Raw genomic sequence first — 13,176 nt, forward strand, 5'->3', positions numbered from 1 at the left:
ATATAAAACTGAGGAGGAGATATGGGGATATATGTATACATATAGCTGATTCACTTTAATATACAGCAGAAACTAACACAACATTGTAAAGCAATTATACTCCAATAAAGATGTTTAAAAAAAAACTGAGGGTAGAGGCTAGACTGACCTCTTCTTTGAAGAACTCTGAATGCAGGAAAAGGCAATACTTTAGAAAGATACGTATTCGCTTAGCTTGTGTGTTTAAGGAAAGAAGTAAAGTGGGAATCAAGCCCTACAGCTGCACAAGGAAACTGTTGGGGATAATGGAAAAGTTCTATATCTTGATTATGATGGTAGTTACACGGCTGTATGTGTTTCTGAACTCAGAAAACTTACACTAAAAAGAATAAATTTTACTGTATGTAAATTATAACTTAATCAACCTAACATTAAAAAAAAGCTATTAACAGCTAAAATGCTGATTAACCTTATAAAGTTTATCACAAGAAACAAAAACAAGAATAAGCATCTTTTTTTTACCTTGAACTTATTTTTTTAATTGTAGTTGATTTACAATGTTGTGTTGGTTTCAGGTGTACAGCAAAGTGATTCAATCACATGTACACACACACACACACATACACGCATGCCCTTTTTCAGTTTCTTTTCCATTAAAGGTTATTATAAGGTACTGAATATAGTTCCCTGCGATATTACAGCAGGACTTTGTTTTTACCTATTTTACATATAGTAGTGTGTATCTGTTAATCCCAAACTCCTAATTCATCCCTCTCTCCCATCTTTCCCCTTTGGTAACCATGTTTGTTTTCTATGTCTGTGAATCTATTTGTTTTGTAAATAAGTGCCTTTGTATTTTTTTAGATCCCATATATAAGTGATATCATATGATATGTGCCTTTCTCTGTCTGACTTACTTCACTTAGTATGATAATCTCTAGGTCCATTCATGTTGCTGCAAATGGCATTATTTCATTCGTTTTTATGGCTAATATTCCTGTGTGTGTGTGTGTGTGTTTGTGTGTGTGCGTGTGTGTGTGTGTACACCACATCTTCTTTATCCATTCCTCTGTCGATGGACACTTAGGTTGTTCCCATGTCTTGGCTATTATGAATAGTGCTGCTATGAACGTTGGGGTGCATGTTGTCTTTTCAAATTATAGTTTTCTCTGGATATATGTCCAGGAGTTGGACTGCTGGATCATATGGTAACTCTATTTTTAGTTTTTTAAGGAAACTCCATGCTGTTTTCCATAGCAGCTGCACCAAATTACATTCCCACCAACAGTGTAGAAGGGTTCCCTTTCTTTACACCCTCTCCAGCATTTATTATTTGTAGATTTTTTGATGATGGTCATTCTGACCAGAGTGAGGTTATATCTCAATGTAGTTTTGATTTACATTTCTCTAATAATTAGCAATGTTGAGCATCTTTTCATGTGCCTGTTGGTTATCTGTATGTCTTCTTTGGAGAAACGTCTCTTTAGGTCTTCTGCTCATTTTTTGACTGGGTCGTTTTTGTTTTTTTTTTTATAGAGAGCCATATGAGCTGTTTGTATATTTTGGAGATTAATCCCTTGTCGGTCACACTGTTTGCAACTATTTTCTCCCATTCTGTAGGTTGTCTTTTTGTTTTGTTGATGGTTTCCTTTGCTGTGCAAAAGCTCTTAAGTTTAACTAGGTCCCATTTGTTCGTTTTTGCTTTTAAGAATAGCATCTTTTAACTATTTGGGTTGATGTTTTACAATGTTGAAAAATCTAAGCAAACTGTTTGAGGTATATAATGAAGCATGGTTTTTAAATTCTGTTCCCATCTTCCACCGTTAGTGTCTCTTTTAAATAGAAACTGTAGTTTCTGACATTTTTCCCGTGTAACCCAGCGGCTGAGGTTTTCAGCCAGCAACAGGAGCTGAAATGTCAGGCAAAGAGACTCAGCACCCGGCTCTCTCAGGGCCTTTCTTCTGGCTCTAGACATGGAGAAGCAGACACATCTACCATACGCTCCACAACCAGAGAACAAGCTAAATGCTATAAACCTGTTTATTTCTAGACTCCTATTATGTTCAAAGCTTTTTTCTCTTTGATTTTCCTCCCATCCTCAGAGAAGTCTTGCCTCAAGGTTACCCCAAGAGACTACCTTAATGCCAAGAAGTCTTTCTGGAGCCCCCATGCCAGTTAGATGCTTCCATAGCACCCTATGGATTGCTTCTCACACTATTCCATAGGTAGCTGTTTCTGGATCCATTTCCTCTAAAACTCAAGGCCAAAATGCTGAAGAAGGGCCAAGACTTATTTTTTTGCAGTCCCAGCATGCAGCTAGTTCCTGACAGAGAGGAAGCACCCAATAAAAGTTTCTCGAATGATATTCTAAAAAAGTACTTCTGTCCACTCTGAGAAAATGTACATTTATACAGTTTTACCTATAAGTTCAAAAAATCTATCTAGGGCCTACAATCCCTGCAGAGACTTCCTGGGTTCAGATGCCTAGTGTAAACTTATTCCAGTTTCATCTTGGCTATACAATGGGATGAGCAGAGGGTCAGTTGTCCACATCTGATCTAGAATAAGGAAAAGGAATTAGTAAAATGTCCCCAAGGAATTACAGGGCAGAAAGGATTACAGGTAGGTATGGGCCACCCACTCTTTTTTTTTTTTTTAATTCTTCCAGTGCCAATCTTGCAGGTTCAGGGTTGTCCTGTATTAAATAAAAATAATGGGAATTCCCTCACAGTTGTACCACAGATGAAGATGTGGGATAGGAGAACTTCACAGATGTATTGTTCTTATCTGATTATAAGACACAAAATGCCTACATAAAATATACACTTGGAGAGTATAATAATAAATTGATCTATATTAGGCCTTGCAACACATGGGCCAAGGTCCAAAAAGGTTCTTTATATGGTGGGGGTTGCGGAGGGGGGAATGGTAATGTTCAGAGGAGTGGTACTACTACCTATATCCATGCTATAATTTTCCCAAGGAACTCGATTCTGTGGGATTGGACCATCCCCAACTCTAGACACAGGGGGTGTGGTTAGAGACCCTGGTCTAACACTATTACCTAGAGTCTCTCAGAGTCAACCATGGGATTGATGTTAAAGTGGCCATATATTTACTATTACTATTTCTAAAGTGAAATAATAAATAAGTAACCAGAACAGAAGTAAGACTCATAGGCCTGTGGTCAGCCCCCTTAGTCACATCCCCTTCCTGAAATAAGTTTCCTGTATATAAAGGCATGTGAAGGAAGGTAGTCCTGGAGAAAATTAAAGACTGTTCAATTCATCATGGAATCAAAAGGCAGGGAATGAGTTTCAGCAATATTTGCCAAATTAGTATTAGTATTTTTGATTAGATTAGTAATTCTACCTATTACCATTTTAAAATTTTACTTCAAGGAAAAGATGAGGCTCTCTGGTATCCACCCATGTCCCCAGGACCATTTCCTTAAATGCTACGACCTATTTCCTTTTTGTGGAATACTTTTACATTCAGGATCTAATGTTATCTTTTTTTTTTTTAATTTAAAAAAAAAATTTTTTTTTATACAGCAGGTTCTTATTAGTTATCCATTTTATACATATTAGTGTATATATGTCAATCCCAATCTCCCAATTCATCCCACCACCACCATCACCCCCCACCCTGCTTTCCCCCCTTGGTGTCCACATGTTTGTTCTCTACATCTGTGTCTCTATTTCTGCCTTGCAAACCAGTTCATCTGTACCATTTTTCTAGATTCCACATATATGTTAATATACGATATTTGTTTTTCTCTTTCTTACTTCACTCTGTATGACAGTCTCTAGGTCCATCCATACCTCTACAAATGACCCAATTTCATTCCTTTTATGGCTGAGTAATATTCCATTGTATATATGTACCACATCTTCTTTACAGGATCTAATGTTATCTCTACACACACGCGAAACAAGTCTCTAATGGCTTTGCCATTAGCTGCTGACTACAGTTGGGAAATCTTCATCATGCTCAAAGCAAACCATCCTGTGTCACATCACGGCAGATCCTTGGCCAAATTGCCTCCAGTAAGTCTTTCAAAAAAGATGTGCAAACATTAGCTGCACAATATATTATAATTCACCTTCCAAAAGACAAAGTAAAAAAATCTGTATTTTTACTCTGTACACGTACACTGTAACTTTCTCAGAATGCTTTATTATTATATTTAAACACGTTTTAATGTTTTTGTACTGATAAGACTAAGAGTAAGAAAAGCTCTCAGTTATTTTGTGGAACAAAACAAAAAAAATCTGTTGAAGCTAAATACATTGATACGATATTTTTCATGCCAATTCTCTATCTCAATCAAACAAAAAGAGTTGACCCTATATAACTCCTCCCCATTCACAAATACACCCTCACCCTTTTGAGGACTATAAAACAAGAATGACAATCATAAATCAACCAGGGACTTTGTGTTCCTATCTAAATGAAAAATTTAGAGAATATTTTTCATATAATTTTCATATAAATGATAATGTACTTTATTGTCACCAGAGGTCATGGCCAGCCAGGTGATAACAGGTTTTAAGTTAGGTCTCAAAAGAACCCATCAGTCCCAATACCTTCTTGAGTAGGCTCTGTATCTTCCCATATCTTTTATCTATTTCCCATCCCTCTCCATCCTCAACACTTAAGCTCAAACATTAAGCTTGGCGAGGAACAAGACACTCTCACGGCCTCTCTAGAAAGCAATTAAATGGTCCAATGAAGCTGTACATGCTGACTGGTCCCTCCTTGCTAGTCAAAAACATTAACCTTAATACATTTTTTTAAAAACTTTCCTTAAGTAGCTAAATATCAAGATAACTAAATGAATGTAATAATCAAGATTAACACTCACAAAATGGGGGCAAAGCATTATCCATGGCATAACTCCATAAATTGCATTCTTCTTCTAAGCATAATTCAATAAAATATGGGCTCAATAGGCTTTTCAAAAAAAAAAAAAAACACATATGTCAGAGAACAGACTGGTGGTTGCCAAAGGGGAGGAGGAAGTGAAATGTGTGATGGGGATCCAGAAGCACAAACTTTCAGTTATAAAATAAATAAGTCATGGGGATGTAAAGTAAAACATGGAGAGTACAGTCAATAACGTTGTATTAACTCTGTATGGTGACAGATGGTAACTAGACTTACAGTGGTGATCATTTAGCAATGCATACAAATGTTAAATTAAATCACTATGTTGTACATCTGAAAGTAATAAAATGTTGTATGTTAGTTATACCTCAATAAAAAATATATATATATGTGCTCACTGACAGAGCTAAAATGAAGTATGCAACACAGTAGGCAAGAATAAGTAAAACTTGACAACATAAAATTTCAATGTCTCTCTATAAGTATATCCTCCAATCTAGTATTTACAAAAAAATAGTTTTACCTAAAATGTAATCATCTGAATTGAAAAAGGCATTTGAGGTCAGTTTTCTGGGAACCAAAGAAGTAAACTACTGAAGATCTTCTAAAAATAAATACACTAAAATGGGGTCAACAAACTTTTTCCATAAAGGTCCAGAAAGGAAGTATTTCGGGTTTTGTAAGCCGTATGGTCTTCATCACAACTATTCAACTCTGCCATTGTAGTATCACAGCATTGTAACAGCTATAGACAATATGTAAATGAGTAAGTGTGGTTGTGTTCTGAAAACTTTATTTACAAAACAAGGTGGCCAACTCCTACACAAAAATATAGATCCTCTGTCATAACAATGTTTATATGCAAGGATGACATGAGAAATGTCACTCTAAATGGCTATTCTCTGACAATAATTTCTTTTTAGTTAAGAGGGTACAGTATCACCTGCATTTAAAAAATAAAAACCTATGTTCAGGCTTCCCTGGTGGCACAGTGGTTAAGAATCTGCCTGCCAACACAGGGGACACGGGTTCGAGCCCTCGTCTGGGAAGATTGCACATGCTGCAGAGCAACTAAGCCCATGTGCCACAACTACTGAGCCTGTGCTCTAGAGCCCTCGAGCCACAACTACTGAGCCGCGTGCCACAACTACTGAAGCCCGCGCGCCTAGAGCCCGTGCTCCGCAACAAGAAAAGCCACCGCAATGACAAGCCCGCGCACTGCAACGAACAGTAGCCCCCGGTTGCTACAACTAGAGAAAGCCCGCACGCAGCAACGAAGACCCAACGCAACCAAAAACAAATAAATTTTTTTAAATGCTTAAAAAAAAAAAAGAACCTATGTTCACTAAATAATGTGTTTTGAAAGGAAAACTGACCTCTATATAACCTCTATGACCAGAGAGTAAAAAGCCTGGGGGCGGGGAGGAGAGGGAGGGAGCCGGAGGAGTGTAGGGGAAGCAAGGTGAATGAATATTAACCTATAATTTGTATTCTCAGAACTACTTGCCAAAGCTAATAGTTAACAGAGTATGTAAGACACATTTGTGCCCTCAAGAAGCTCATAACATAGTTAAAAGAGCAAACTTATTTTTTCCCTCTGCATTTCAAAACCCTCAACATTAAGGGCACATGGGATTATAAGAACATTTTTTAAAAGATGCTCACAACCTAGACTTTAAAATAAAGACATATATATATATATATATATATATATATTTTTTTTTTTTTTTGCGGTACGCGGGCCTCTCACTGTTGTGGCCTCTCGTGTTGCCGTTGCGGAGCACAGGCTCCGGACGCGCAGGCTCAGCGGCCATGGCTCACGGGCCCAGCCGCTCCGTGGCATGTAGGATCTTCCCGGACTGGGGCACGAACCCGTGTCCCCTGCATCGGCAGGTGGACTCTCAACCACTGCGCCACCAGGGAAGCCCCCAAAGACATATTTTTAATGGAGATTTACATTTTTATAAACAGAAAGAGAAAAGACTTCATAAAATCATATTACATCCAGAATTCTATATTTCTTTCTTTTTATTTTTCTATATCAATTCAGCATTCCTATCAGTAACTACAGCTCACTGCAGGGTCATAGCCTCCTGAAAGGATTTGTCAAGACCTTGTTTGGAATGGTGGCGCTGAACTGGAAAAATCCCTAGGTGGTTCTGATCCCTCTACTTGCTTCCTCCCCCCGACTCCAATCCCCATGCCAAGAAACCCTCCTATGTATCATAATCTTCTCTCAAAATACACAAAGGCAGATTTCTCCATTGTGAAAGCAGAATCCTGAATCATAAAATATACTGAAAGTAATCAATTTTTGTGCCTTCCTTCAAGGTAGGCTCTATCATCAAAAGGTTAAGTTTGTGTAACGAGAAAAAAAATTCCCAAGTCTGCAAGAATTAAGAAGAAAACCTTTATCCCCAGGTCTGTCATTAATCAGGAAAGTAAAGCCATTTCAACTAGGAATAAATTCCTAGCAAAAATATTAATTATTTAAAATGGGAAAATACATAATGCATAAATTTTTTATTATAATTTTAGGCCTAATCCCAAACATTCTTTTTTTAATCTGACTGAATTTACAACTAGTTCCTTTTTAAAATTATATACCTATCCAGAAGATTGCTCTAAATAATTTTTCAGGAGAAAATATGATTAATTCTACCACTTAAAAGCAGAAAAATAAATCACAGTACATCACTAGAGCGAAGGAAATCAAAGACTAAAATAGAAGACCCTAAAGAAAAAATATATATATATGTATGCACACTGTAATTAGCAAGCACTACAGACAAGAGGAATTTTAACTTCAACATCAAAAATGAGAGACGCCTCAAGGTGAACGCTTAGGTGGGATTTTTTTTTTTTTGCTTTGTTTTCTTTTTTTACCATGAGCATGTAATTTATAATTTTTAAAAGTTGTATAACTGAAAGACAATTTTGACATATAGGAAAAAAAGTACTCTTCACCAGTAACTACATTTAAGATTTTCTCATTAGAAGAAATATGAAGGACTCCATTAGCTTAAGCCACCAGATATGGTATACAAATGAATGCATGCAGTTATGTCCCAATAAAACTTTACAAAACACAAGCAGTGGTGCAGCCCTCAGACAGTAGTTTGCCAAACTCCTGCTTAAAACAGCCCTGTTTTTAAACCAATATTAGATTATTTAAGATTACAGATACATAAGAGATAAACTATCTACATACAATTATTCCACTCCATCAAGCCTTTTCTACCTTCAGTGAAAAATGCCACAAGCAGCAGTGGTCAAAACTGCTGACAGGAAAGGAAAGAAAGGTCACTGTGTTAACCAAACCTGTCCCTGAAACAATCACTTAATTTAGATCAATCATTCAACTCAGGATACATGGTCTCCTAGCCTCAAAGACTAGTAAGAAGACAACACATGTATACAAACAACTGCTACTAATTAGTGTGGCTTACTACCTCAGCATGATAGAAATAACCACGAACATCTGCAAAATGTTTCATGGTTTAACATGTTTCCATATGTTTCTTAAGAGAGTCTCATAACAACCCTGTGAAGTACAGAAAGCACTTGGTATCATTCTCATTTTACACAAAGCTCAAAAGCAGTAGAGCGAGGATTTGAACCTCCGATACTACAGCATTACACCTCTTCAGTGCAGCTTTCTGCTAGGAGCTGACAACAGAGGTGGAGGCATTTAGACTGAGCCTTAAAGAATGAGCAGGATTTTGATAGGTGAAGAGCCCGTAGCATTCCAAGGAAACAACATACACAGAAGTCTAGAAGCAGGGAAATACTATGCGTGTGAAGGGAATGCTGGGTTGGTTCAAGAAAGGCAGGCAAGGGAAATACAGCTAGAAAGATGGGTTGAAAGCATAGGGAGAGCTTTAAGTACCTGACAGTGACTGTACATGACCCTATAGGCAATGAGAAATCAGATGGTTTGGAGATGGAAGAAAACATAATGAAGCTCTTACCATGTGTTTAAACAAAAGAACTGCCTCATATTCAAGGATGTTAAGTTATGAGGTAGTGTTATAGGGAGATTAGACTTTCATAAGTGCTCTGCAGGACTGGATAGATGGGTCTAAAAGAAAGGAAAGTAGTAGCAGGCTATCTCTGTAGTTTCAATGTCTGAATTGATGGTTCCTACAGGTACCCTATAGTATCCCACCCCCAAAAGTTAAACCAGTGTCTGAAATTACCTTAAATTTTCCTACATTTTATCCAAAACTTACCGAATCTTCTGGAGGTTTCTGGATTTTTCCCCAATCCACAGAAGGTCCCTTTTCTTGCAAAAATCTATGAAATAGCTTCCGAAATCCATCAAGGTCTTTTTTAGTGTGCTATGAGAATAGAAGTCGTTGTTATAACTAGCAGAATGCTTAATATTTAATAAAAACAGACATATATTGTACATTTAAAATACCTTTCAGTGAAATTCTTATACGTTTAAAACATGGAGTACAGCAGAGACTTTTTTACACCCCAATTTAAAACTAAAGAGGAACAAAAGCTAATAGGAACCACACTTAAAGGAATACAAGTAAACTCGCCATCTCCCACCTGTATCAATGTAATCTGAACACCATTTGGCCTGTGGGAATTCCAACTGGTTCTCTACATTTACTCACCAATGTATTTCTCTACTTCAAGTGACAATTAATCTTCACCAAAAGAACAAGAAGGAACAAAAATCAGCTAACCTCAAAACATTAAGTATAAATTGAAATTTGAAAATGAAAAGGATAATCTATTGATTTATAAGTAGAAAAGTAAACACCTGCCTATTCTGGGAAACCTCTATCATAGCTGTCAGAGTAGCACAGTTCTGTTAGAACTGGCTCTTTGGAAAAGGCATGCAGGATATAAGGTTGATCAATTAACTTCTCACAATTTTAACTCAACACTGGTATCCATTTTTCCATCCAATGATACCAAAACACAGATCACATAAATTGTAATTTTGTTCTGATTCTTTCAAACTTTAGAAACTTACCAGAATTTAAAAAATAAAAAAGACAATGGTTTTATAATGGGCAAATATTGAAAATCCTTAATTATTGAGCAATCCTAATTTTTTAAATATATCACTACATCTTGTGCTTATTTCAGGCTAGATGATCAGTAGCAGCAATAGCAACTCAGTATGTAGATGGATGAAAGCAAAAACAGTGTAGGGTCCTTACTTCAAACTCATGTGATGGTGCTGTGGTGAGTATCTTTTCTAGTTCCTTCTTCACAGATAATTCTAGTTCTTGTCGAATGACTTCTTGGAACTGAGAAGCGCCATCTTGAGACATTGCTTTGCTGAGATCTTAAAACAAAAATATAAAAACCACAGACTGAGAACTCAGACAGCCATTCAAACAGCTGGTAAACCACAACCAATTTATTTCTGGTGTGCCAGCAAATGAAAAGGGCTCAATCTTCTGGTCCCATCAATCTCCAGGAGGATTTTAGCATTGTCAACTAGTTATGACTCAATAATCATATGCACTCAAATTTGACCGTTTGGTACATCTATATGCTTTACAGGTGTATCTAAAATGCTAAACACTTTGGGGGAGATGAAGCAGGTGGAAGTAAAATGATTAATCTTCATTTGAGCATACAGTTCCATCTCCGCTGATGTTTCTGTCCTAGCTGTCAAAGCTGGAAAAAAATGAGAACGCCTGGAATAACATTAATAAGGGCATATCTTATAGAACCTGTCCTTATGGAACTGCTGCCTCATAAGAGAACTGAAGGGTTTGGCAACTGAAGCCAAATTGACTCCTTCCTCCTCCAGGACAGATGAAAAATTTAAGGAATCCTTTCCATTTTAGAAGGGGAGCCACTCTAGCTCATATTCCTCCCTAAAGAAGAACCTCTTGAGAGATACTGGCTATTCCAAAGTGCCTCTACTTTCCTGGCATCAAAATTTTCATTTTAAAAGGAGAAGGGCACAGGGCTGCCTCCCTGTTTCTGGTTCCTAATTTCAGCCAAACTTTTCAATGCTCATGTGTGTTGGACAAGACTATCAGGACTTCTGGCATAGCGGGGCACCTCTATGACAGATGGATCTCACTAAAGGTGACAGAAATGCCCCTTAGATGAAAACAAACAAAGAAAAACGCAGAAAAAGGCCCAAGTACCTTAGGAGAAAAATGCCAACAAGGTTGTTTTACATACTTCATTATCTAGACAGAAATTATCCTGTCTACTTCTTGTAAAATAAGGAACAATCGGATTATTGTTCACCCCCTCTTTAGCCTCAACACCTAACTCAATCTTATTTTATAAATGTATTTTTGAAGCTTATGTTCAAACATTTCTTTTGATAGCTAGTTAGTTCTACAAATGTTGGTTAATTTAGCAAAACCATATTTCAATATACCTAAAAACACTCCCACATACCATAAATTCCTTCATTTGTTATCTGGGCAGAAGGAAGCATATAGACAGAATTAAAGGCAACATAATCAATATTTTAAAGATAGTTTTGAGAGCAGAAATTAGTAAATTACTATTAAAAGTTAGTAAATATGTAATTCCTGACGTAATTTAATGTAGACAGCCTTTCCCAAACACCGAAAAATGTTAACAAATGAGTTATTTATCATAGCTCTTCAAAATAAAAAGTATATACACAATTTCCAACACATTAAAATTTAAAAAAATACAAGGAAATTTGGTGAAAGCACACAACCTAATCCTAAAATAGTGTTTTCTAACTGTGCTTTTCTTAAAGGCTTAAGTTTATGGACTCCAGTAAAACTACCAAAATGACCCACACTGTAGTTCATAAATAACTTCTCTGTGAGCCAAGAAACACCATAAGAAACACACGCCTTTATGTATGCTCCATAAACAACATAAAGATATGTTTCAACTAGTAAGTAGCAATTTGATTATAATATGTAAAAAATGATAATGGATGAACACGTTAGCATAACTTTTTTTTTTGCACATAAAGGGTTTACTTTAAATGTTTTAAGGATAGGATAGAGTTACATAATTATAAAATTACAGAATTAACAGATTTATATTGTTTATACTTATAAATGCAGAGAACAGGTAACTGTCTACACATTGTATGAAATAAAATTAAAATTAAAAATGAATTCAAGCTTGAAAGTTGAGGTCATTTACCTAATTTTAAAATGCAAATACGAAGACCTCTGAACTATATACATTCATTCAAACTGCACTAATGATGGAAAACACAAAAAGCACAGCATTCCCAAGGAACCACAGACATTTCGACCATAATTATTTTCTGTTATAATAATTGTTCCTATTTTGTCTTTGGAGAACTTTTTTTTTTTTTTAAGACAATCACCTTAAGCATGTTTTTAGACAGTACAATTTGTGACAATCAAAACACAGTCTTCTAGGGCTTCCCTGCTGGCGCAGTGGTTGAGAGTCCGCCTGCCGATGCAGGGGACACGGGTCCATGCCCTGGTCCGGGAGGATCCCAGATGCCGCGGAGCGGCTAGGCCCGTGAGCCACAACTACTGAGCCCTCGCAGCTAGAGCCCGTGCTATGCAACAAGAGAAGCCACCGCAATGAGAAGCCTGCGCACCTCAACAGAGTAGCCCCCTCTCGCAGCAACTAGAGAAAGCCCGCGCGCAGCAACGAAGACCCAACGCAGCCAAAAATAATTAAAAAAAAAAAAAAAAACTCGAGTTGTGACAAATATCCCTAACTTTGATTGGTTTCATATAGCACCAAATGCAAATGAAGAACAATTTGTATTCCTTCTACCCCTCTACAAATCTTAACAGCTTTTACAACAAAGAACGTTATAAGCCTATTACCTCTTCCACCTCATTCCACTGCTGTTTCCTTCCCCTTCCCCTGGGCAAAGTGCTACTATGAAGTTCTGATTTTAAGTGATTAAAGAATAAGGGCTTCTAAGGAATAAAGAATTTTCAATCTTAAGCACCTGGCACAGACTAGGAAGCATGGAGCTAGAAACCATTTCCCTTTGCAGTGCCCTCTTTTATCCATCCTGAATTTTTTAAGAAAGGTCTGGAATTTCTGGTAGGAAAAGAAGTATAGAACTCAGAAGCTTTCTTGGACTTAACATTCTCAGGTTACACTTCTGGCAATGGCAGCTGTGTTTCTAACGGAAGGTCAATTAAAGAATCCACTGAATAATGCAAGCTTTCTAACCTCCTAAGATGTTTTGTACCACCTCACTTCCTAGCAATAGAGAATTGATCCCCCTCCACCTTAGACAGAGAGAGCGTTTTAGGAATCAAACATTTCATTACCTCAATCATAAATCAAAACATTTTTAGACACGAGACAGAGCATTTAATCTAC

The 13,176-nt window shown here is 36.9% G+C and overlaps 1 protein-coding gene across 4 annotated transcripts in view; it reads right to left on the reverse strand.

Annotated features, from left to right (window-relative positions):
• Positions 1-13,176, reverse strand: part of UGP2 (UDP-glucose pyrophosphorylase 2) — a 55,209-nt gene that overhangs the window by 29,671 nt on the left and 12,362 nt on the right. For all 4 annotated transcript variants that reach the window (XM_022597219.2, XM_022597222.2, XM_022597220.3 and 1 more), the window contains exons 2-3: positions 10,053-10,180; positions 9,102-9,209 (exon numbers count right to left, since the gene is read on the reverse strand). In XM_022597219.2, the coding sequence (XP_022452927.2) occupies positions 9,102-9,209; positions 10,053-10,166 (222 nt within the window). In that variant the 5' untranslated portion in view covers positions 10,167-10,180. The remainder of the gene's footprint in view (positions 1-9,101; positions 9,210-10,052; positions 10,181-13,176) is intronic.

This window comes from Delphinapterus leucas, chromosome 13 (assembly GCF_059928025.1).
Source record: "Delphinapterus leucas isolate spDelLeu-1000000601 "Yukka" chromosome 13, BTC_Dleu_Yukka2, whole genome shotgun sequence".
NCBI classification, from domain to species: domain Eukaryota; kingdom Metazoa; phylum Chordata; class Mammalia; order Artiodactyla; family Monodontidae; genus Delphinapterus; species Delphinapterus leucas.